The sequence below is a fragment of the Melanerpes formicivorus genome, unplaced genomic scaffold (genome assembly GCF_026170545.1).
Source record: "Melanerpes formicivorus ecotype bairdi unplaced genomic scaffold, bMelFor1.0.p_v2 SCAF_66, whole genome shotgun sequence".
In the NCBI taxonomy this organism is placed as follows: domain Eukaryota; kingdom Metazoa; phylum Chordata; class Aves; order Piciformes; family Picidae; genus Melanerpes; species Melanerpes formicivorus.
The window spans coordinates 1120543-1145407 of NW_027142418.1; the positions used below are offsets into that span (position 1 = coordinate 1120543).

The 24865-nt window shown below is 57.4% G+C and overlaps 1 protein-coding gene across 1 annotated transcript; it reads right to left on the minus strand.

Moving 5' to 3' along the window:
- Positions 1-21824: 21824 nt before the first annotated feature.
- Positions 21825-24397, minus strand: LOC137453423 (uncharacterized). Its single transcript, XM_068162686.1, has 8 exons — positions 24313-24397; positions 23940-24020; positions 23353-23424; positions 23079-23156; positions 22895-22939; positions 22715-22813; positions 22071-22236; positions 21825-21915 (listed from the first exon to the last, which is right to left on the minus strand). Exons 1-8 carry the CDS (start codon positions 24395-24397, stop codon positions 21825-21827), a joined length of 717 nt encoding a protein of 238 aa, XP_068018787.1.
- Between the last annotated feature and the right edge of the window lie 468 nt (positions 24398-24865).

Consider the following 24865-nt stretch of genomic DNA (forward strand, 5'->3'; position numbering starts at 1 on the left):
ATGAATGGCCTCAGATGTCAAAGTGTGGTTTGCTTTGGTGTTCTCTGCTGAGTGGCCACGGCCTGAGCAGCGCACCTGCAAAGCTGCAGATGTTCCAGCCAGCCTTCCAGCATGCTACTCCAGCAGTGGGCTACTCCAAAGCAAGGATAGCATATCTGGAAGTGATGCCCCTAATCATTACTGCATAAGGTTAGTGACAGTGATTATGATCTGTCACTAATTGCCCCAATACTTTACCATCATCTGACAGGCTGTGCTGCCATTCAGCCAGACCTGGACAGGCTGAGAGCTGGGCAGGGTGAAATTGAAAGCAATTCAACAAGGGCAAGGGGAGAGTCTTGCACCTGGGAAAGAACAATCCCAGGTATCAGGACAGTCTGGGGGCTGACCTGCTGGAGAGCAGTGAAGGGGAAAAGGACCTGGGGGTCCTGGTGGATAGAAGGATGAACATAAGCCAGCAATGTGCTCTGGTGGCCAAGAAGGCCAAAGGCATCCTGGGGTGGATTAGAAAGGCTGTGATCAGGAGGTTGAGAGAGGTTCTCTTTCCCCTCTGCTCTGCCCTGCTGAGGCCACATCTGGAATCTTGTGTCCAGTTCTGGGCCCCTCAGTTTAAGAAGGACCTCAGGGAACTGCTTGAGAGAGTCCAGCCCAGAGCCACAAAGATGATAGGGGAATGGAACATCTTCCTCATGAGGAGAGCCTGAGGGAGCTGAGGGCTCTGTAGCTGGGAGAGGACGAGCTTGAGAGGTGACCTCATTGCTGTTGCTAAAGATTTGCAGGGTGAGTGCCCAGAGGCTGGAGCCAGGCTCTGCTAGGTGATGCCCAATGCCAGCACAAGGGGCAGTGGTGGAAGCTGAGGCAGAGGAAGTTCAATGTGAACATCAGGAAGAACTCTTTCCCTTTTAGGGCAATGGAACACTGGAGCAGGCTGCCCAGGGGGGATGTGGAGTCTCCTCCTCTTGAGCATTTCCAGCCCTGTCTGGATGCGTTCCTGTGTGACCTGTGCTGGACTCTGTGGTCCTGCTCTGGCAAGGGCTTGGACTGGAAGATCTCCAGAGGTCCCTTCCAACCCCTAACATCCTGTGATCTGTGATTCAAAGTCAATGCAAGAACCTTCAGCTTTTAAATTGTTGGCTAAACAAGTTTACGTGATTCTAAACCTGGAAACTTCTGACTTCATCTTCCACTTGGATTTCCTCAGAGCCTGGCCAGGTCCCAGGGAGAAAGGAAGGGAATGTTTTTATCTCTTTGCTTTGATCACACCGCCACATAAGGCCAGACATCTGACTGCATGGCCCTGATGGTCTGCCTCTAAACAAGGAAAGCTGAACCCATTCTCGTGACATTTCATCCTCACTGATGATAGTGTTCTGTCTAAGCTCCATCTGTCACTAAGGAGCATCCATGTTTTGTTAACTGATAACAGATGCTAAGGACAGTACATATTTCACTCATGAGTAGGCACTAATAATATCTGACATTTGGTTGGGATGTTCATCTAGAGGTCAGCTTTGGTTCAGGGCCTGTTGCTCAGGCCACAGCAGTTCAGGTGCTCACCACTTTATTCCTCCCAAGGCAGTAAAAGCCTCACTCATGGAACATCTTACTGGAGACTCAGCACCCAGATGTGGATTTTGCAGCATTCCCAGTTGGTGATGGCCCATCAGCCAGGGTTCATCAAGGGACCAGTAACTAGGACCGTTGTTTTGTCTCTAGTACCTTTGCTTGTCAGGCTTGTGTCCCTGGAGCAGCTCTTGATGACTTCCCTCTTTTCCTGGGTGCCCTGTTTGAGGAGGCTCATGCCAGCTGATCCTGCTGCAGTAAGCATTCCCTTCATGGCCCCAGAACAGAGCCTCACCAGTGTGTGGGGCTGGCCAGCTCAGGTGCCCTGGCCATGGCCATGGGCTTTCGGGGCCCACCATCGACTGGGAGCCCTGTGTCCTGCCTGCCAGCACCGAGGGCATCCGTGGCTGTGCCTGGGCATTAAGCTGAGCCTGTGGTGGTGTCTCACAGGGTTTGCTGTCGGTATCAGGCTGACACCTGTGTGGCAGCTCTGTCTTCCTCTGTGTGCAGAGAAAGAGCTGATCCCCGAGGCTGTTGGCCAGAGTCCCATCAGCACAGCCCAACACCTACCCTGGCAGAGCTGCCCTCGGCCCTTGCTGCAGGACCAGACCAGCAGGCTTGGGCCTGGGCTGGTTCCATGGCAGCTGCAGCTGGAGGGTGTTGGGCTGGGGGGGTGTGGGGGGCTGGGGGCCCTGGGGCAGGTTGGGTGCTCTGGGTTTCCCTGCAGGAGCAGTGGCTGCTGGGGTTGGGTCCAGCTCTCAGGGGGTGCTGAAAGGGCAGTTCAGGCTGTGTGGGCACAAGAGGAAGGCCAAGGTCAAAGCTGGTAACATTGAGCAGAGCACTCTGAGGAGGTGCTCACAGAATCACAGAGTGCTTTAGATTGGAGAAGACCTTCACACAGATCATTGCATGTAACCATTCAGCAAACACCTCCAAGTAGCTCACCAAACCACGTCACATAAACACAAGGATTTATTGACACTGGGAAACAGGAAAGCTGCATCCATGAGGTGGGGAGGAGGAGGAAGAGGGCAAGAGGTGAAGGAGAGGTGACGGAGGTGGAAGTGGTGGCAAGGAGAGGGAGGTCGAAGGGCTGGGAAGGGGCTGTGGGAGAGCCCCAGGAGCAGAGGTAATGTGGAAGGCAAAGGCTCCGCTCTTCCAAACTGCAGCACTGCTGGCTCCTAGCGATAGGTCCAGGAGTTGGGCATGGAGTAGCCGCTGAAGTTTGCTTGCCTGTGGAGAGAAGAGACCACTGAGGCCTCAGCTGCTGATGGAGGCTTCTGGTCTCCCCAGCGCACAGCAGCTGGACCACAACTGCTTCATGGCTACAAGCAGCACTCAAAGGAAGCAATAGAGGGAAAAAGCAACAACTCACCGATTTCTGCTCCTCTGCCAGCGCACCAGCACACAGCAGAGCAGGATGCTGACAGGCAGCAGCAACACCAGCACTGCTGCAGCGATCATACAGCCCTGGCGCACGCTGCCAGGACACCACCTCCTCACAGTGCTCAGGCCATTGGCAGTCCTGGTGCCCACGCTGGCCACATCTGCAGGAGCAATGGCAACGTCAGGCTGTCCTGGGCACCACTGCCAAGCGTGCAACAGGTTTGCTCTGGCCAGGAAGTTCTCTTTCCCCCCAGTGCTGCTGCCTGCAGACACCCTCCCAGCCTCTGGGACAGGTTGTGCCACCCAGCAAAACTCAGGCAGCCAGAAGGAGAGCATGGGGCAGAGCTCAGCTGCCTGAGCAGTCCCTCCTTCAGGGCACCAGGACACAAAGCATGGCTGCAGCAGGGACTGCCACCCCCATCTCCCTCCTTCCCTCTCTCCCTCCCTTGCCAGTGGCAGGGACCCAGGGCTGCTGCTGGGCCAATCACACAGCAGCTGCTTGAGGCAGCAAGCAGGCAGCAAGGCCTGAAAGCCAGCAGGGCTGCTGGAGGCTGGGATCCAGCCCTTGCCCCTGTGCAGGCCACAGCGTGGCCACACCTGTGCCTGCTGCTGCTGCCCAGGCTCAGGGCTAAGGCAGAGTGAAGGGCACCCACCCTGTCCTCCTTCCAGATCCTCCAGCATTTTCTTCATGGTTTCCAAGGATTCTGCCAACTTCTCTGCTCCCTCACCTGAGTATTTTCCACTTGGAGGACCTAAAGAGAAAGGTACAGCTGAGTTCCACATGAATAAAGCACAGAACAGCAGTGCTTGGTGTGAGGTCAGCACAGACTCACCCCTGCGATGCCCACGGGGTGGCAGTGGACGATTCAGGTGATGACCTAGAAATGGAGACAGAGATGGTCAGTCACCTGCTGCACCTAGACACACACAAGTCCCTGGGGTGCATGGCAAACACCCAAGGGTACTGAGGGAGGAGCTGCTGGAAGTGCTCTCCAAGAATGGGAACAGAGACTCACGGCTCTGATACCAGTGGGGCTGCAGTGGAAGAGGCAGGTGAGGATCTAGAGGAATCCTCTCTAGGTGCATATCTGAAACTAAACACCCAGAGAAGCTCCAGTCAGCTCTTGTCATCTGCCTAGGCAGAACTGAACCCCAGGAGCCAGCAGGGGCTCACCCAAGCAGAGCGCAACACAGGCAGGCCTGCATCATCACCAGGCCAAGGTGCCCGGCTGGGAGTCCCTTGGGCTTGGAGCTGGCAGCTGCCAAAGGCAGGAGAAAGCCAGGACCTACCTGTGCCTTCTGCTGGAGACTCAGTGATAGAAGCCATCTGGGAAGCTGGGTCCTCTTGGCCTCCAGGCAAGCCTGCAAAGAAGCAGAGGGGAGAAGAGCTGCTGTGGCACAGCTGCAGACACTTCTGCAGCAGGCAGTGGCACTGAGGGGCATTCAGAGCCAGGCACCCCACGGCACTCAGCTCTGCCCTATGCCCAGGAGCAGCCTGCAAAGAGCTACAGCCTGCCGGCAGTGGCACCATGCTGGCACCAAAGTAAGCTCTGAGCTCAGCCCCAACAAGCCTCCTGCCTTGGCAGCCAGCACCGGCAGCACCTCCTGCTCCAAGGGCCACCAAGAGCTTCTCAAGGGAGAGCCATGGAAGGAACCATGGAAGGAGCAGCTTGCATCCCATGTGGAGAGAAGGTGAATAGGTCAATGCTCCTTCCTGACAAGGACTTAGCTGTGGGGCTGTTCTTCACTCGAGGTCAAGAGCAGGCCAAGAGGTTGAGGAGTGACCACGAGAGCATTTTCAGGCAAGCTGCAGGTGAATAAGCTCTTGCCCATTGTCAGTGTTTATCCTTTCCCAGAATGGAACACTGAGAACTTACTCTCAGGGTACACCAAAGATTCAGTCTTCACTCCAAAATCCAGGGGGAAAGGAGGATGCTCAAGGAATCCCTGAGGCTCCTCTAGAAGCAAGCAGAGATGAGAAATATGTCATTGCATGTGGGGATCCACTCCTGCCTCAGCAAACTGCAGGCACTAGTGGCAGCCTGAGGAAAGAGGAGATGGCCAAAGCTGTAGAGGGCCAGTGGATGCCCCAAGGGATGGCCCCTGGGGGCTCCCTTCCTGGGAGAGCTCTCAGGCACCCAGAGGAGCCCTGGCTGAAGCAGGGGAGGAAAAGCCACCGGCCCCAGCCCAGGCTTCCCGGGGAGCAGAGGCAGCTGGCCAGGAAAGGCTGCAGCAGCGCCGCTCACTTACCTGCTCCCCACGCTTGCAGTGGAGCTGCGTGGAGAGGCCTGGCTTGGAGGGCCAGCACGAGGAGGAGGAGGCAGAGCAGGGCCATAGCTCCTGCTCTCACACCACACCAAAACTGCTGCTGCTGGGGTCGCTGCTGGAGTCACCGCTGTGGTCACTGCTGCCACTACGGCAGAAGGTGTGTGGGGGCTGAGTGACTGCCAGATAAAGCCAGCAAGGCATTGTGGAGCTTTGTGTTGTAAGAGCTACAGTTGTGACATCACAGCCAGACCATGGCTGGCTGGGGACAGCTCTCGGTGTGCTGGTGGAGAGCACAGCCTGTGAGCTGCCCTCCTGGGAAGGGGATCACGTCTCTTTGGGCAGCACCCAGTCCCAGCAGGGCTTCATCTGGGTTCAGGATCTGGGGGGAGGCAGGGGTGAAGTGGCTGCATGGGAGCAGTGGGCACAGAGGTCATGTGGAGGGCCAAGGCTCTTCCAGACTGGGGCAGCAGCTCCTGGTGTTGGCTCCAGCTTTTGGGGTGTGAGGAGCAGCTTCTGGCTCTCAGCCCGTCCCGAGCAGCCTCATAGGCTCTTGCTTGCCTGTGGAGAGAGGAGACCGCTGAAGCCTCAGCTGCCAGTGGAGGCTTTTGGTCTCCCCAGTGCACAGCAGCTGGACCAGAACTGCTCCACAGCTACGTGAAGCAGCAGAGGGAAAAAGCAACAACTCACTCTGCTCTGCTCCTCTGCCACTGCACCAAGGCATAGCACAAGAGGTGTGCAAGGGGCACTGGCAGCACAATGGCTGTGCGGTGCCCACGCAGCTCTGGCGCACGCTGCCAGGACACCATCGCCTGATGGCTCTGCAGCCCTCTGCACCCCTGCTTCTCTTGTGGGCTGCACCTCTAGGAGCACTGGGAACCCTAGTAGCAAAATATAAATGAATCACTACTGTGTGTAAAAAGGAAAACTAAAGATCATTCTAAACCCCTCACGCTACAGCAGGTTGCTCACAGCCACATCCAGCCTAGCTGCAAACACCTCCAGGGGTGAGGCTTCCAGCACCTCCCTGGGCAACCTGTGCCAGTCTCTCACCACCCTCCTGGGGAACAACTTCTTCCTAATTACAATTTCTCCTCCACTAGCTTGGATCCACCCCCCCCAACCCCCCCCCCCCAGTCCTATCACTCCCTGACACCCTCAAAAGTCCCTCCCCAGCTTTCTCGTAGCCCCCTGCAGATACTGCAAGGCCACAAAAGTTCTCCTCAGAGCCTTCTCCTCTCCAGACTGCACAACCCCAACTCCCTCAGTCTGTCCTCACAGCAGAGCAGCTCCAGCCCTCTGCTCATCCTCATGGCCCTTCTCTGGGCACCTTCCAGCATCTCCAGATCCTTCCTGGCTCAGAGGCTCCAGAACTGGACACAGAGCTCCAGCTGTGGTCTCAGCAGAGTGGAGCAGAGGGGGAGAGTCACCTCCCTGGCCCTGCTGGCTGTGCTTCTCTTGATGCAACCCAGGATGGGATTGGCTTTCTGGGCTGCCGGTCTAGTGTCCCAGTGGCCAGCCTTGGCTGTACCCCAGTGTTTGGGTTGGGGTGCTGTGAACAGTGGCACCCCCTGAATGGCACAGCTGAGCTTGCGGGGACGCTGCCGCTGGCAGACACAAGGCAGGGAGACAGGGGCAAGGTTAACAAAGGCTTGTTTTATATCCAAGTTATTTAGAGCTCTGAGAGCGTTAGCAAACCACAGTTCAGGAGGGAGTTGAGGACTGCACAAAGGACTAAGAGGGCTTCAGCTTTCAGACCAACGACCCAAACTGCACAAATCCATCAGCTAAGGCTCTCAGGGCTGGGAAGTTTCCTTCGGCAGCCAAGCAACTCAAGGAGGGACTGCCTGACTGCAGGCTCACTGCTCCAAGCTCCAGTGGAGTTCCAGTGATACCTGTGTGGACTCTGAGCTGTGGCTATCTGTGGCCACTGGCCTAGAAACGTCTCTTGCCAGAGGTGCTGCATTGGCTGAGGGCCTTGCCTGTCAACCACAGGGCATGGCTTTGCCTCTCCCTCCAGCAAGGCCTGTGTGTGAAGGCCATCGCTGACTGAAGGGTAGGGGTGATGCGGTCACCTTGTGGCTCAGTCTCCAAACTGCACCTTCCAGTTTGAACATTTCCTTCCAGTGGTTGAGAAGGTTCAACCTTTGCTGCCACAGGTAGTTGCCATTTTGTTACTCCCAAGGCAGTAAAAGGCTGGAGAGGCTCAGCACCCAGACAGAGATGGAGATACTGTGCAGTATTCCCTAAAGGTGCTGATGGCCATCAGTTAGAGGCCATCTGTGGGCACCCCTGTCTAGGCAGTTTTTCCCCAGCACAATGAAGAGGTCTGAGTGAGCAGCAGCCAGTTTCTCCTGGAGGAGGAGGATGCCAACAGCTTTATTAAAGCCTATGCAAAGAGTTTGACCAAGGTGAGCACTTTCCGTTTGCTGAGCAGCTTCCCTCCATCGCCACTGTTTCCCAGCAGGGACTGTCCTGTCCTGTGAAGAGAGAAGACTACTGAGGCCCCAGCCGCAGGGGGCAGGTTTGGGGGCAGGTACTACCCCAGCACTGCGCAGCAGCCTGACTAGAAATGCTTTAGGGCTCCGAGCAGCCACGGAAGAAAGCAGAGGAGGAGAAAAGAGCAGGGAGTTACCAGTAGACATTCAAACATGCATAGCAGGCACAGCACGTCAGAAGGAGCAGCACAGCCACGGTAATGACTGTGGCAAGCATGCAGGTGGCTCGGTAGTCAGGAGGACAGTCATCACTGCTGGTGCTCTGACTGTTGGCAGCGATTGTGGTTGGCTCTTTCACGACATCTGGAAGAGCAATGGGAAGGCCATGAGTGCCAAGCGTGCAGCAGGTTTGCTCTGGCCAGGAAGTTCTCTTTCCCCCCAGTGCTGCTGCCTGCAGACACCCTCCCAGCCTCTGGGACAGGTTGTGCCACCCAGCAAAACTCAGGCAGCCAGAAGGAGAGCATGGGGCAGAGCTCAGCTGCCTGAGCAGTCCCTCCTTCAGGGCACCAGGACACAAAGCATGGCTGCAGCAGGGACTGCCACCCCCATCTCCCTCCTTCCCACTCTCCTTGCCTTGCCAGTGGCAGGGACCCAGGGCAGCTGCTTGAGGCAGCAAGCAGGCAGCAAGGCCTGAAAGCCAGCAGGGCTGCTGGAGGCTGGGATCCAGCCCTTGCCCCTGTGCAGGCCACAGCGTGGCCTCACCTGTGCCTGCTGCTGCTGCCCAGGCTCAGGGCTAAGGCAGAGTGAAGGGCACTCACCCTGTCCTCCTTCCAGATCCTCCAGCATTTTTTTCATGGTTTCCAAGGACTCTGCCAACTTCTTTGCTCCCTCACCTGAGTATTTTCCACTTGGAGGACCTAAAGAGAAAGGTACAGCTGAGTTCCACATGAATAAAGCACAGAACAGCAGTGCTTGGTGTGAGGTCAGCACAGACTCACCCCTGCGATGCCCACGGGGTGGCAGTGGACGATTCAGGTGATGACCTAGAAATGGAGACAGAGATGGTCAGTCACCTGCTGCACCTAGACACACACAAGTCCCTGGGGTGCATGGCAAACACCCAAGGGTACTGAGGGAGGAGCTGCTGGAAGTGCTCTCCAAGGCATGGGAACAGAGACTCACGGCTCTGGTACCAGTGGGGCTGCAGTGGAAGAGGCAGGTGAGGATCTAGAGGAATCCTCTCCAGGGGCACAGCTGAAACTAAACACCCAGAGAAGCTCCAGTCAGCTCTTGTCATCTGCCTAGGCAGAACTGAACCCCAGGAGCCAGCAGGGGCTCACCCAAGCAGAGCGCAACACAGGCAGGCCTGCATCGTCACCAGGCCAAGGTGCCTGGCTGGGAGTCCCTTGGGCTTGGAGCTGGCAGCTGCCAAAGGCAGGAGAAAGCCAGGACCTACCTGTGTCTTCTGCTAGAGCCTCAATGAGGGAAGACATCTGGGAAGGTGGGTTCTCTTGGCCTCCAGGCAACCCTGCAAAGAAGCAGAGGGGAGAAGAGCTGCTGTGGCACAGCTGCAGACACTTCTGCAGCAGGCAGTGGCACTGAGGGGCATTCAGAGCCGGGCACCCCACGGCACTCAGCTCTGCCCTCTGCCCAGGAGCAGCCTGCAAAGAGCTACAACCTGCCTGCAGTGGCACCATGCTGGCACCAAAGCAAGCTCTGAGCTCAGCCCCAACAAGCCTCCTGCCTTGGCAGCCAGCACCGGCAGCACCTCCTGCTCCAAGGGCCACCAAGAGCTTCTCAAGGGAGAGCCATGGAAGGAGCCATGGAAGGAGCAGCTTGCATCCCATGTGGAGAGAAGGTGAATAGGTCAATGCTCCTTCCTGACAAGGACTTAGCTGTGGGGCTGTTCTTCACTCGAGGTCAAGAGCAGGCCAAGAGGTTGAGGAGTGACCACGAGAGCATTTTCAGGCAAGCTGCAGGTGAATAAGCTCTTGCCCATTGTCAGTGTTTATCCTTTCCAGGAATGGAACACTGAGAACTTACTCTCAGGGTACACCAAAGATTCAGTCTCCACTCCAAAATCCAGGGGGAAAGGAGGATGCTCAAGGAATCCCTGAGGCTCCTCTAGAAGCAAGCAGAGATGAGAAATATGTCATTGCATGTGGGGATCCACTCCTGCCTCAGCAAACTGCAGGCACTAGTGGCAGCCTGAGGAAAGAGGAGATGGCCAAAGCCGTAGAGGGCCAGTGGATGCCCCAAGGGATGGCCCCCGGGGGCTCCCTTCCTGGGAGAGCTCTCAGGCACCCAGAGGAGCCCTGGCTGAAGCAGGGGAGGAAAAGCCACCGGCCCCAGCCCAGGCTTCCCGGGGAGCAGAGGCAGCTGGCCAGGAAAGGCTGCAGCAGCGCCGCTCACTTACCTGCTCCCCACGCTTGCAGTGGAGCTGCGTGGAGAGGCCTGGCTTGGAGGGCCAGCACGAGGAGGAGGAGGTAGAGCAGGGCCATAGCTCCTGCTCTCACACCACACCAAAACTGCTGCTGCTGCTGGGGTCACCACTGTGGTCACTGCTGCCACTACGGCAGAAGGTGTGTGGGGGCCGAGTGACTGCCAGATAAAGCCAGCAAGGCATTGTGGAGCTTTGTGTTGTAAGAGCTACAGTTGTGACATCACAGCCAGACCATGGCTGGCTGGGGACAGCTCTCGGTGTGCTGGTGGAGAGCACAGCCTGTGAGCTGCCCTCCTGGGAAGGGGATCACGTCTCTTTGGGCAGCACCCAGTCCCAGCAGGGCTTCATCTGGGTTCAGGATCTGGGGGAGGCAGGGGTGAAGTGGCTGCATGGGAGCAGTGGGCACAGAGGTCATGTGGAGGGCCAAGGCTCTTCCAGACTGGGGCAGCAGCTCCTGCTGTTGGCTCCAGCTTTTGGGGTGTGAGGAGCAGCTTCTGGCTCTCAGCCCGTCCTGAGCAGCCTCATAGGCTCTTGCTTGCCTGTGGAGAGAGGAGACCGCTGAAGCCTCAGCTGCCAGTGGAGGCTTTTGGTCTCCCCAGTGCACAGCAGCTGGACCAGAACTGCTCCACAGCTACGTGAAGCAGCAGAGGGAAAAAGCAACAACTCACTCTGCTCTGCTCCTCTGCCACTGCACCAAGGCATAGCACAAGAGGTGTGCAAGGGGCACTGGCAGCACAATGGCTGTGCGGTGCCCACGCAGCTCTGGCGCACGCTGCCAGGACACCATCGCCTGATGGCTCTGCAGCCCTCTGCACCCCTGCTTCTCTTGTGGGCTGCACCTCTAGGAGCACTGGGAACCCTAGTAGCAAAATATAAATGAATCACTACTGTGTGTAAAAAGGAAAACTAAAGATCATTCTAAACCCCTCACGCTACAGCAGGTTGCTCACAGCCACATCCAGCCTAGCTGCAAACACCTCCAGGGGTGAGGCTTCCAGCACCTCCCTGGGCAACCTGTGCCAGTCTCTCACCACCCTCCTGGGGAACAACTTCTTCCTAATTACAATTTCTCCTCCACTAGCTTGGATCCACCCCCCCCAACCCCCCCCCCCCAGTCCTATCACTCCCTGACACCCTCAAAAGTCCCTCCCCAGCTTTCTCGTAGCCCCCTGCAGATACTGCAAGGCCACAAAAGTTCTCCTCAGAGCCTTCTCCTCTCCAGACTGCACAACCCCAACTCCCTCAGTCTGTCCTCACAGCAGAGCAGCTCCAGCCCTCTGCTCATCCTCATGGCCCTTCTTTGGGCACCTTCCAGCACCTCCAGATCCTTCCTGGCTCAGAGGCTCCAGAACTGGACACAGAGCTCCAGCTGTGGTCTCAGCAGAGTGGAGCAGAGGGGGAGAGTCACCTCCCTGGCCCTGCTGGCTGTGCTTCTCTTGATGCAACCCAGGATGGGATTGGCTTTCTGGGCTGCCAGTCTAGTGTCCCAGTGGCCAGCCTTGGCTGTACCCCAGTGTTTGGGTTGGGGTGCTGTGAACAGTGGCACCCCCTGAATGGCACAGCTGAGCTTGTGGGGACGCTGCCGCTGGCAGACACAAGGCAGGGAGACAGGGGCAAGGTTAACAAAGGCTTGTTTTATATCCAAGTTATTTAGAGCTCTGACAGCGTTAGCAAACCACGGTTCAGGAGGGAGTTGAGGACTGCACAAAGGACTAAGAGGGCTTCAGCTTTCAGACCAACGACCCAAACTGCACAAATCCATCAGCTAAGGCTCTCAGGGCTGGGAAGTTTCCTTCGGCAGCCGAGCAACTCAAGGGGGGACTGCCTGACTGCAGGCTCACTGCTCCAAGCTCCAGTGGAGTTCCAGTGATACCTGTGTGGACTCTGAGCTGTGGCTATCTGTGGCCACTGGCCTAGAAACGTCTCTTGCCAGAGGTGCTGCATTGGCTGAGGGCCTTGCCTGTCAACCACAGGGCATGGCTTTGCCTCTCCCTCCAGCAAGGCCTGTGTGTGAAGGCCATCGCTGACTGAAGGGTAGGGGTGATGCGGTCACCTTGTGGCTCAGTCTCCAAACTGCACCTGCCAGTGTGAACATTTCCTTCCAGTGGTTGAGAAGGTTCAACCTTTGCTGCCACAGGTAGTTGCCATTTTGTTACTCCCAAGGCAGTAAAAGGCTGGAGGGGCTCAGCACCCAGACAGAGATGGAGATACTGTGCAGTATTCCCTAAAGGTGCTGATGGCCATCAGTTAGAGGCCATCTGTGGGCACCCCTGTCTAGGCAGTATTTCCCCAGCACAATGAAGAGGTCTGAGTGAGCAGCAGCCAGTTTCTCCTGGAGGAGGAGGATGCCAACAGCTTTATTAAAGCCTATGCAAAGAGTTTGACCAAGGTGAGCACTTTCCGTTTGCTGAGCAGCTTCCCTCCATCGCCACTGTTTCCCAGCAGGGACTGTCCTGTCCTGTGAAGAGAGAAGACTACTGAGGCCCCAGCCGCAGGGGGCAGGTTTGGGGGCAGGTACTACCCCAGCACTGCGCAGCAGCCTGACTAGAAACGCTTTAGGGCTCCGAGCAGCCACGGAAGAAAGCAGAGGAGGAGAAAAGAGCAGGGAGTTACCAGTAGACATTCAAACATGCATAGCAGGCACAGCACGTCAGAAGGAGCAGCACAGCCACGGTAATGACTGTGGCAAGCATGCAGGTGGCTCGGTAGTCAGGAGGACACTCATAACTGCTGGTGCTCTGACTGTTGGCAGCGATTGTGGTTGGCGCTTTCACGACATCTGGAAGAGCAATGGGAAGGCCATGAGTGCCAAGCGTGCAGCAGGTTTGCTCTGGCCAGGAAGTTCTCTTTCCCCCCAGTGCTGCTGCCTGCAGACACCCTCCCAGCCTCTGGGACAGGTTGTGCCACCCAGCAAAACTCAGGCAGCCAGAAGGAGAGCATGGGGCAGAGCTCAGCTGCCTGGGCAGTCCCTCCTTCAGGGCACCAGGACACAAACCATGGCTGCAGCAGGGACTGCCACCCCCATCTCCCTCCTTCCCACTCTCCTTGCCTTGCCAGTGGCAGGGACCCAGGGCTGCTGCTGGGCCAATCACACAGCAGCTGCTTGAGGCAGCAAGCAGGCAGCAAGGCCTGAAAGCCAGCAGGGCTGCTGGAGGCTGGGATCCAGCCCTTGCCCCTGTGCAGGCCACAGCGTGGCCTCACCTGTGCCTGCTGCTGCTGCCCAGGCTCAGGGCTAAGGCAGAGTGAAGGGCACTCACCCTGTCCTCTCTCCAGTTCCTCCAGCATTTTCTTCATGGTTTCCAAGGACTCTGCCAACTTCTTTGCTCCCTCAGCTGAGTATTTTCCACTTGGAGGACCTAAAGAGAAAGGTACAGCTGAGTTCCACATGAATAAAGCACACCAGCAGTGCTTGGTGTGAGGTCAGCACAGACTCACCCCTGCGATGCCCACGGGGTGGCAGTGGACGATTCAGGTGATGACCTAGAAATGGAGACAGAGATGGTCAGTCACCTGCTGCACCTAGACACACACAAGTCCCTGGGGTGCATGGCAAACACCCAAGGGTACTGAGGGAAGAGCTGCTGGAAGTGCTCTCCAAGAATGGGAACAGAGACTCACGGCTCTGGTACCAGTGGGGCTGCAGTGGAAGAGGCAGGTGAGGATCTAGAGGAATCCTCTCCAGGGGCATAGCTGAAACTAAACACCCAGAGAAGCTCCAGTCAGCTCTTGTCATCTGCCTAGGCAGAACTGAACCCCAGAAGCCAGCAGGGGCTCACCCAAGCAGAGCGCACCACAGGCAGGCCTGCATCGTCACCAGGCCAAGGTGCCCGGCTGGGAGTCCCTTGGGCTTGGAGCTGGCAGCTGCCAAAGGCAGGAGAAAGCCAGGACCTACCTGTGTCTTCTGCTAGAGCCTCAATGAGGGAAGACATCTGGGAAGCTGGGTTCTCTTGGCCTCCAGGCAACTCTGCAAAGAAGCAGATGGGAGAAGAGCTGCAGCCAGCACCGGCAGCACCTCCTGCTCCAAGGGCCACCAAGAGCTTCTCAAGGGAGAGCCATGGAAGGAGCCATGGAAGGAGCAGCTTGCATCCCATGTGGAGAGAAGGTGAATAGGTCAATGCTCCTTCCTGACAAGGACTTAGCTGTGGGGCTGTTCTTCACTCGAGGTCAAGAGCAGGCCAAGAGGTTGAGGAGTGACCACGAGAGCATTTTCAGGCAAGCTGCAGGTGAATAAGCTCTTGCCCATTGTCAGTGTTTATCCTTTCCCAGAATGGAACACTGAGAACTTACTCTCAGGGTACACCAAAGGTTCAGTCTCCACTCCAAAATCCAGGGGGAAAGGAGGATGCTCAAGGAATCCCTGAGGCTCCTCTAGAAGCAAGCAGAGATGAGAAATATGTCATTGCATGTGGGGATCCACTCCTGCCTCAGCAAACTGCAGGCACTAGTGGCAGCCTGAGGAAAGAGGAGATGGCCAAAGCTGTAGAGGGCCAGTGGATGCCCCAAGGGATGGCCCCTGGGGGCTCCCTTCCTGGGAGAGCTCTCAGGCACCCAGAGGAGCCCTGGCTGAAGCAGGGGAGGAAAAGCCACCGGCCCCAGCCCAGGCTTCCCGGGGAGCAGAGGCAGCTGGCCAGGAAAGGCTGCAGCAGCGCCGCTCACTTACCTGCTCCCCACGCTTGCAGTGGAGCTGCGTGGAGAGGCCTGGCTTGGAGGGCCAGCACGAGGAGGAGGAGGCAGAGCAGGGCCATAGCTCCTGCTCTCACACCACACCAAAACTGCTGCTGCTGCTGGAGTCACCACTGTGGTCACTGCTGCCACTACGGCAGAAGGTGTGTGGGGGCCGAGTGACTGCCAGATAAAGCCAGCAAGGCATTGTGGAGCTTTGTGTTGTAAGAGCTACAGTTGTGACACCACAGCCAGACCATGGCTGGCTGGGGACAGCTCTCGGTGTGCTGGTGGAGAGCACAGCCTGTGAGCTGCCCTCCTGGGAAGGGGATCACGTCTCTTTGGGCAGCACCCAGTCCCAGCAGGGCTTCATCTGGGTTCAGGATCTGGGGGGAGGCAGGGGTGAAGTGGCTGCATGGGAGCAGTGGGCACAGAGGTCATGTGGAGGGCCAAGGCTCTTCCAGACTGGGGCAGCAGCTCCTGGTGTTGGCTCCAGCTTTTGGGGTGTGAGGAGCAGCTTCTGGCTCTCAGCCCGTCCCGAGCAGCCTCATCGGCTCTTGCTTGCCTGTGGAGAGAGGAGACCGCTGAAGCCTCAGCTGCCAGTGGAGGCTTTTGGTCTCCCCAGTGCACAGCAGCTGGACCAGAACTGCTCCACAGCTACGTGAAGCAGCAGAGGGAAAAAGCAACAACTCACTCTGCTCTGCTCCTCTGCCACTGCACCAAGGCATAGCACAAGAGGTGTGCAAGGGGCACTGGCAGCACAATGGCTGTGCGGTGCCCACGCAGCTCTGGCGCACGCTGCCAGGACACCATCGCCTGATGGCTCTGCAGCCCTCTGCACCCCTGCTTCTCTTGTGGGCTGCACCTCTAGGAGCACTGGGAACCCTAGTAGCAAAATATAAATGAATCACTACTGTGTGTAAAAAGGAAAACTAAAGATCATTCTAAACCCCTCACGCTACAGCAGGTTGCTCACAGCCACATCCAGCCTAGCTGCAAACACCTCCAGGGGTGAGGCTTCCAGCACCTCCCTGGGCAACCTGTGCCAGTCTCTCACCACCCTCCTGGGGAACAACTTCTTCCTAAATACAATTTCTCCTCCACTAGCTTGGATCCACCCCCCCCACTCCCCCCCCCCAGTCCTATCACTCCCTGACACCCTCAAAAGTCCCTCCCCAGCTTTCTCGTAGCCCCCTGCAGATACTGCAAGGCCACAAAAGTTCTCCTCAGAGCCTTCTCCTCTCCAGACTGCACAACCCCAACTCCCTCAGTCTGTCCTCACAGCAGAGCAGCTCCAGCCCTCTGCTCATCCTCATGGCCCTTCTCTGGGCACCTTCCAGCACCTCCAGATCCTTCCTGGCTCAGAGGCTCCAGAACTGGAGACAGAGCTCCAGCTGTGGTCTCAGCAGAGTGGAGCAGAGGGGGAGAGTCACCTCCCTGGCCCTGCTGGCTGTGCTTCTCTTGATGCAACCCAGGATGGGATTGGCTTTCTGGGCTGCCGGTCTAGTGTCCCAGTGGCCAGCCTTGGCTGTACCCCAGTGTTTGGGTTGGGGTGCTGTGAACAGTGGCACCCCCTGAATGGCACAGCTGAGCTTGTGGGGACGCTGCCGCTGGCAGACACAAGGCAGGGAGACAGGGGCAAGGTTAACAAAGGCTTGTTTTATATTCAAGTTATTTAGAGCTCTGACAGCGTTAGCAAACCACGGTTCAGGAGGGAGTTGAGGACTGCACAAAGGACTAAGAGGGCTTCAGCTTTCAGACCAACGACGCAAACTGCACAAATCCATCAGCTAAGGCTCTCAGGGCTGGGAAGTTTCCTTCGGCAGCCGAGCAACTCAAGGGGGGACTGCCTGACTGCAGGCTCACTGCTCCAAGCTCCAGTGGAGTTCCAGTGATACCTGTGTGGACTCTGAGCTGTGGCTATCTGTGGCCACTGGCCTAGAAACGTCTCTTGCCAGAGGTGCTGCATTGGCTGAGGGCCTTGCCTGTCAACCACAGGGCATGGCTTTGCCTCTCCCTCCAGCAAGGCCTGTGTGTGAAGGCCATCGCTGACTGAAGGGTAGGGGTGATGCGGTCACCTTGTGGCTCAGTCTCCAAACTGCACCTGCCAGTTTGAACATTTCCTTCCAGTGGTTGAGAAGGTTCAACCTTTGCTGCCACAGGTAGTTGCCATTTTGTTACTCCCAAGGCAGTAAAAGGCTGGAGAGGCTCAGCACCCAGACAGAGATGGAGATACTGTGCAGTATTCCCTAAAGGTGCTGATGGCCATCAGTTAGAGGCCATCTGTGGGCACCCCTGTCTAGGCAGTTTTTCCCCAGCACAATGAAGAGGTCTGAGTGAGCAGCAGCCAGTTTCTCCTGGAGGAGGAGGATGCCAACAGCTTTATTAAAGCCTATGCAAAGAGTTTGACCAAGGTGAGCACTTTCCGTTTGCTGAGCAGCTTCCCTCCATCGCCACTGTTTCCCAGCAGGGACTGTCCTGTCCTGTGAAGAGAGAAGACTACTGAGGCCCCAGCCGCAGGGGGCAGGTTTGGGGGCAGGCACTACCCCAGCACTGCGCAGCAGCCTGACTAGAAACGCTTTAGGGCTCCGAGCAGCCACGGAAGAAAGCAGAGGAGGAGAAAAGAGCAGGGAGTTACCAGTAGACATTCAAACATGCATAGCAGGCACAGCACGTCAGAAGGAGCAGCACAGCCACGGTAATGACTGTGGCAAGCATGCAGGTGGCTCGGTAGTCAGGAGGACACTCATCACTGCTGGTGCTCTGACTGTTGGCAGCGATTGTGGTTGGCGCTTTCACGACATCTGGAAGAGCAATGGGAAGGCCATGAGTGCCAAGCGTGCAGCAGGTTTGCTCTGGCCAGGAAGTTCTCTTTCCCCCCAGTGCTGCTGCCTGCAGACACCCTCCCAGCCTCTGGGACAGGTTGTGCCACCCAGCAAAACTCAGGCAGCCAGAAGGAGAGCATGGGGCAGAGCTCAGCTGCCTGAGCAGTCCCTCCTTCAGGGCACCAGGACACAAAGCATGGCTGCAGCAGGGACTGCCACCCCCATCTCCCTCCTTCCCTCTCTCCCTCCCTTGCCAGTGGCAGGGACCCAGGGCTGCTGCTGGGCCAATCACACAGCAGCTGCTTGAGGCAGCAAGCAGGCAGCAAGGCCTGAAAGCCAGCAGGGCTGCTGGAGGCTGGGATCCAGCCCTTGCCCCTGTGCAGGCCACAGCGTGGCCTCACCTGTGCCTGCTGCTGCTGCCCAGGCTCAGGGCTAAGGCAGAGTGAAGGGCACTCACCCTGTCCTCTCTCCAGTTCCTCCAGCATTTTCTTCATGGTTTCCAAGGACTCTGCCAACTTCTTTGCTCCCTCAGCTGAGTATTTTCCACTTGGAGGACCTAAAGAGAAAGGTACAGCTGAGTTCCACATGAATAAAGCACACCAGCAGTGCTTGGTGTGAGGTCAGCACAGACTCACCCCTGCGATGCCCACGGGGTGGCAGTGGACGATTCAGGTGATGACCTAGAAATGGAGACAGAGATGGTCAGTCACCTGCTGCACCTAGACACACACAAGTCCCTGGGGTGCATGGCAAACACCCAAGGGTACTGAGGGAAGAGCTGCTGGAAGTGCTCTCCAAGAATGGGAACAGAGACTCACGGCTCTGGTACCAGTGGGGCTGCAGTGGAAGAGGCAGGTGAGGATCTAGAGGAATCCTCTCCAGGGGCATAGCTGAAACTAAACACCCAGAGAAGCTCCAGTCAGCTCTTGTCATCTGCCTAGGCAGAACTGAACCCCAGAAGCCAGCAGGGGCTCACCCAAGCAGAGCGCACCACAGGCAGGCCTGCATCATCACCAGGCCAAGGTGCCCGGCTGGGAGTCCCTTGGGCTTGGATCTGGCAGCTGCCAAATGCAGGAGAAAGCCAGGACCTACCTGTGTCTTCTGCTAGAGCCTCAATGAGGGAAGACATCTGGGAAGCTGGGTTCTCTTGGCCTCCAGGCAACTCTGCAAAGAAGCAGATGGGAGAAGAGCTGCAGCCAGCACCGGCAGCACCTCCTGCTCCAAGGGCCACCAAGAGCTTCTCAAGGGAGAGCCATGGAAGGAGCCATGGAAGGAGCAGCTTGCATCCCATGTGGAGAGAAGGTGAATAGGTCAATGCTCCTTCCTGACAAGGACTTAGCTGTGGGGCTGTTCTTCACTCGAGGTCAAGAGCAGGCCAAGAGGTTGAGGAGTGACCACGAGAGCATTTTCAGGCAAGCTGCAGGTGAATAAGCTCTTGCCCATTGTCAGTGTTTATCCTTTCCCAGAATGGAACACTGAGAACTTACTCTCAGGGTACACCAAAGATTCAGTCTCCACTCCAAAATCCAGGGGGAAAGGAGGATGCTCAAGGAATCCCTGAGGCTCCTCTAGAAGCAAGCAGAGATGAGAAATATGTCATTGCATGTGGGGATCCACTCCTGCCTCAGCAAACTGCAGGCACTAGTGGCAGCCTGAGGAAAGAGGAGATGGCCAAAGCTGTAGAGGGCCAGTGGATGCCCCAAGGGATGGCCCCCGGGGGCTCCCTTCCTGGGAGAGCTCTCAGGCACCCAGAGGAGCCCTGGCTGAAGCAGGGGAGGAAAAGCCACCGGCCCCAGCCCAGGCTTCCCGGGGAGCAGAGGCAGCTGGCCAGGAAAGGCTGCAGCAGCGCCGATCACTTACCTGCTCCCCACGCTTGCAGTGGAGCTGCGTGGAGAGGCCTGGCTTGGAGGGCCAGCACGAGGAGGAGGTAGAGCAGGGCCATAGCTCCTGCTCTCACACCACACCAAAACTGCTGCTGCTGCTGGGGTCGCTGCTGGAGTCACTACGGCAGAAGGTGTGTGGGGGCTGAGTGACTGCCAGATAAAGCCAGCAAGGCATTGTGGAGCTTTGTGTTGTAAGAGCTACAGTTGTGACATCACAGCCAGACCATGGCTGGCTGGGGACAGCTCTCGGTGTGCTGGTGGAGAGCACAGCCTGTGAGCTGCCCTCCTGGGAAGGGGATCACGTCTCTTTGGGCAGCACCCAGTCCCAGCAGGGCTTCATCTGGGTTCAGGATCTGGGGGGAGGCAGGGGTGAAGTGGCTGCATGGGAGCAGTGGGCACAGAGGTCATGTGGAGGGCCAAGGCTCTTCCAGACTGGGGCAGCAGCTCCTGCTGTTGGCTCCAGCTTTTGGGGTGTGAGGAGCAGCTTCTGGCTCTCAGCCCGTCCCGAGCAGCCTCATCGGCTCTTGCTTGCCTGTGGAGAGAGGAGACCGCTGAAGCCTCAGCTGCCAGTGGAGGCTTTTGGTCTCCCCAGTGCACAGCAGCTGGACCAGAACTGCTCCACAGCTACGTGAAGCAGCAGAGGGAAAAAGCAACAACTCACTCTGCTCTGCTCCTCTGCCACTGCACCAAGGCATAGCACAAGAGGTGTGCAAGGGGCACTGGCAGCACAATGGCTGTGCGGTGCCCACGCAGCTCTGGCGCACGCTGCCAGGACACCATCGCCTGATGGCTCTGCAGCCCTCTGCACCCCTGCTTCTCTTGTGGGCTGCACCTCTAGGAGCACTGGGAACCCTAGTAGCAAAATATAAATGAATCACTACTGTGTGTAAAAAGGAAAACTAAAGAACATTCTAAACCCCTCACGCTACAGCAGGTTGCTCACAGCCACATCCAGCCTAGCTGCAAACACCTCCAGGGGTGAGGCTTCCAGCACCTCCCTGGGCAACCTGTGCCAGTCTCTCACCACCCTCCTGGGGAACAACTTCTTCCTAAATACAATTTCTCCTCCACTAGCTTGGATCCACCCCCCCCACTCCCCCCCCCCAGTCCTATCACTCCCTGACACCCTCAAAAGTCCCTCCCCAGCTTTCTCGTAGCCCCCTGCAGATACTGCAAGGCCACAAAAGTTCTCCTCAGAGCCTTCTCCTCTCCAGACTGCACAACCCCAACTCCCTCAGTCTGTCCTCACAGCAGAGCAGCTCCAGCCCTCTGCTCATCCTCATGGCCCTTCTCTGGGCACCTTCCAGCATCTCCAGATCCTTCCTGGCTCAGAGGCTCCAGAACTGGACACAGAGCTCCAGCTGTGGTCTCAGCAGAGTGGAGCAGAGGGGGAGAGTCACCTCCCTGGCCCTGCTGGCTGTGCTTCTCTTGATGCAACCCAGGATGGGATTGGCTTTCTGGGCTGCCGGTCTAGTGTCCCAGTGGCCAGCCTTGGCTGTACCCCAGTGTTTGGGTTGGGGTGCTGTGAACAGTGGCACCCCCTGAATGGCACAGCTGAGCTTGTGGGGACGCTGCCGCTGGCAGACACAAGGCAGGGAGACAGGGGCAAGGTTAACAAAGGCTTGTTTTATATCCAAGTTATTTAGAGCTCTGAGAGCGTTAGCAAACCACAGTTCAGGAGGGAGTTGAGGACTGCACAAAGGACTAAGAGGGCTTCAGCTTTCAGACCAACGACCCAAACTGCACAAATCCATCAGCTAAGGCTCTCAGGGCTGGGAAGTTTCCTTCGGCAGCCAAGCAACTCAAGGAGGGACTGCCTGACTGCAGGCTCACTGCTCCAAGCTCCAGTGGAGTTCCAGTGATACCTGTGTGGACTCTGAGCTGTGGCTATCTGTGGCCACTGGCCTAGAAACGTCTCTTGCCAGAGGTGCTGCATTGGCTGAGGGCCTTGCCTGTCAACCACAGGGCATGGCTTTGCCTCTCCCTCCAGCAAGGCCTGTGTGTGAAGGCCATCGCTGACTGAAGGGTAGGGGTGATGCGGTCACCTTGTGGCTCAGTCTCCAAACTGCACCTTCCAGTTTGAACATTTCCTTCCAGTGGTTGAGAAGGTTCAACCTTTGCTGCCACAGGTAGTTGCCATTTTGTTACTCCCAAGGCAGTAAAAGGCTGGAGAGGCTCAGCACCCAGACAGAGATGGAGATACTGTGCAGTATTCCCTAAAGGTGCTGATGGCCATCAGTTAGAGGCCATCTGTGGGCACCCCTGTCTAGGCAGTTTTTCCCCAGCACAATGAAGAGGTCTGAGTGAGCAGCAGCCAGTTTCTCCTGGAGGAGGAGGATGCCAACAGCTTTATTAAAGCCTATGCAAAGAGTTTGACCAAGGTGAGCACTTTCCGTTTGCTGAGCAGCTTCCCTCCATCGCCACTGTTTCCCAGCAGGGACTGTCCTGTCCTGTGAAGAGAGAAGACTACTGAGGCCCCAGCCGCAGGGGGCAGGTTTGGGGGCAGGTACTACCCCAGCACTGCGCAGCAGCCTGACTAGAAATGCTTTAGGGCTCCGAGCAGCCACGGAAGAAAGCAGAGGAGGAGAAAAGAGCAGGGAGTTACCAGTAGACATTCAAACATGCATAGCAGGCACAGCACGTCAGAAGGAGCAGCACAGCCACGGTAATGACTGTGGCAAGCATGCAGGTGGCTCGGTAGTCAGGAGGACACTCATCACTGCTGGTGCTCTGACTGTTGGCAGCGATTGTGGTTGGCTCTTTCACGACATCTGGAAGAGCAATGGGAAGGCCATGAGTGCCAAGCGTGCAGCAGGTTTGCTCTGGCCAGGAAGTTCTCTTTCCCCCCAGTGCTGCTGCCTGCAGACACCCTCCCAGCCTCTGGGACAGGTTGTGCCACCCAGCAAAACTCAGGCAGCCAGAAGGAGAGCATGGGGCAGAGCTCAGCTGCCTGAGCAGTCCCTCCTTCAGGGCACCAGGACACAAACCATGGCTGCAGCAGGGACTGCCACCCCCATCTCCCTCCTTCCCACTCTCCTTGCCTTGCCAGTGGCAGGGACCCAGGGCTGCTGCTGGGCCAATCACACAGCAGCTGCTTGAGGCAGCAAGCAGGCAGCAAGGCCTGAAAGCCAGCAGGGCTACTGGAGGCTGGGATCCAGCCCTTGCCCCTGTGCAGGCCACAGCGTGGCCTCACCTGTGCCTGCTGCTGCTGCCCAGGCTCAGGGCTAAGGCAGAGTGAAGGGCACTCACCCTGTCCTCCTTCCAGATCCTCCAGCATTTTCTTCATGGTTTCCAAGGACTCTGCCAACTTCTTTGCTCCCTCACCTGAGTATTTTCCACTTGGAGGACCTAAAGAGAAAGGTACAGCTGAGTTCCACATGAATAAAGCACAGAACAGCAGTGCTTGGTGTGAGGTCAGCACAGACTCACCCCTGCGATGCCCACGGGGTGGCAGTGGACGATTCAGGTGATGACCTAGAAATGGAGACAGAGATGGTCAGTCACCTGCTGCACCTAGACACACACAAGTCCCTGGGGTGCATGGCAAACACCCAAGGGTACTGAGGGAGGAGCTGCTGGAAGTGCTCTCCAAGGCATGGGAACAGAGACTCACGGCTCTGATACCAGTGGGGCTGCAGTGGAAGAGGCAGGTGAGGATCTAGAGGAATCCTCTCCAGGGGCATAGCTGAAACTAAACACCCAGAGAAGCTCCAGTCAGCTCTTGTCATCTGCCTAGGCAGAACTGAACCCCAGGAGCCAGCAGGGGCTCACCCAAGCAGAGGGCACCACAGGCAGGCCTGCATCATCACCAGGCCTAGGTGCCCGGCTGGGAGTCCCTTGGGCTTGGAGCTGGCAGCTGCCAAAGGCAGGAGAAAGCCAGGACCTACCTGTGTCTTCTGCTAGAGCCTCAATGAGGGAAGACATCTGGGAAGGTGGGTTCTCTTGGCCTCCAGGCAAGCCTGCAAAGAAGCAGAGGGGAGAAGAGCTGCTGTGGCACAGCTGCAGACACTTCTGCAGCAGGCAGTGGCACTGAGGGGCATTCAGAGCCGGGCACCCCACGGCACTCAGCTCTGCCCTCTGCCCAGGAGCAGCCTGCAAAGAGCTACAGCCTGCCTGCAGTGGCACCATGCTGGCACCAAAGCAAGCTCTGAGCTCAGCCCCAACAAGCCTCCTGCCTTGGCAGCCAGCACTGGCAGCACCTCCTGCTCCAAGGGCCACCAAGAGCTTCTCAAGGGAGAGCCATGGAAGGAGCCATGGAAGGAGCAGCTTGCATCCCATGTGGAGAGAAGGTGAATAGGTCAATGCTCCTTCCTGACAAGGACTTAGCTGTGGGGCTGTTCTTCACTCGAGGTCAAGAGCAGGCCAAGAGGTTGAGGAGTGACCACGAGAGCATTTTCAGGCAAGCTGCAGGTGAATAAGCTCTTGCCCATTGTCAGTGTTTATCCTTTCCAGGAATGGAACACTGAGAACTTACTCTCAGGGTACACCAAAGATTCAGTCTCCACTCCAAAATCCAGGGGGAAAGGAGGATGCTCAAGGAATCCCTGAGGCTCCTCTAGAAGCAAGCAGAGATGAGAAATATGTCATTGCATGTGGGGATCCACTCCTGCCTCAGCAAACTGCAGGCACTAGTGGCAGCCTGAGGAAAGAGGAGATGGCCAAAGCTGTAGAGGGCCAGTGGATGCCCCAAGGGATGGCCCCCGGGGGCTCCCTTCCTGGGAGAGCTCTCAGGCACCCAGAGGAGCCCTGGCTGAAGCAGGGGAGGAAAAGCCACCGGCCCCAGCCCAGGCTTCCCGGGGAGCAGAGGCAGCTGGCCAGGAAAGGCTGCAGCAGCGCCGATCACTTACCTGCTCCCCACGCTTGCAGTGGAGCTGCGTGGAGAGGCCTGGCTTGGAGGGCCAGCACGAGGAGGAGGAGGTAGAGCAGGGCCATAGCTCCTGCTCTCACACCACACCAAAACTGCTGCTGCTGCTGGGGTCACCACTGTGGTCACTGCTGCCACTACGGCAGAAGGTGTGTGGGGGCCGAGTGACTGCCAGATAAAGCCAGCAAGGCATTGTGGAGCTTTGTGTTGTAAGAGCTACAGTTGTGACATCACAGCCAGACCATGGCTGGCTGGGGACAGCTCTCGGTGTGCTGGTGGAGAGCACAGCCTGTGAGCTGCCCTCCTGGGAAGGGGATCACGTCTCTTTGGGCAGCACCCAGTCCCAGCAGGGCTTCATCTGGGTTCAGGATCTGGGGGAGGCAGGGGTGAAGTGGCTGCATGGGAGCAGTGGGCACAGAGGTCATGTGGAGGGCCAAGGCTCTTCCAGACTGGGGCAGCAGCTCCTGCTGTTGGCTCCAGCTTTTGGGGTGTGAGGAGCAGCTTCTGGCTCTCAGCCCGTCCCGAGCAGCCTCATC

Bases quoted from the DNA above. Each gene is read 5' to 3' on its own strand.
- LOC137453423 (XM_068162686.1), bottom strand. From the start codon at position 24,397: ATGGCCCTGCTCTACCTCCTCCTCCTCGTGCTGGCCCTCCAAGCCAGG. The intron at 23,425-23,939 runs GTAAGTTCTCAG...GCTTCTTTGCAG, and splicing joins ATCTTTGGTGTACCCTGAGA to GCTTGCCTGGAGGCCAAGAG. The intron at 21,916-22,070 runs GTAACTCCCTGC...CTCTCTTCACAG, and splicing joins GCATGTTTGAATGTCTACTG to GACAGGACAGTCCCTGCTGG.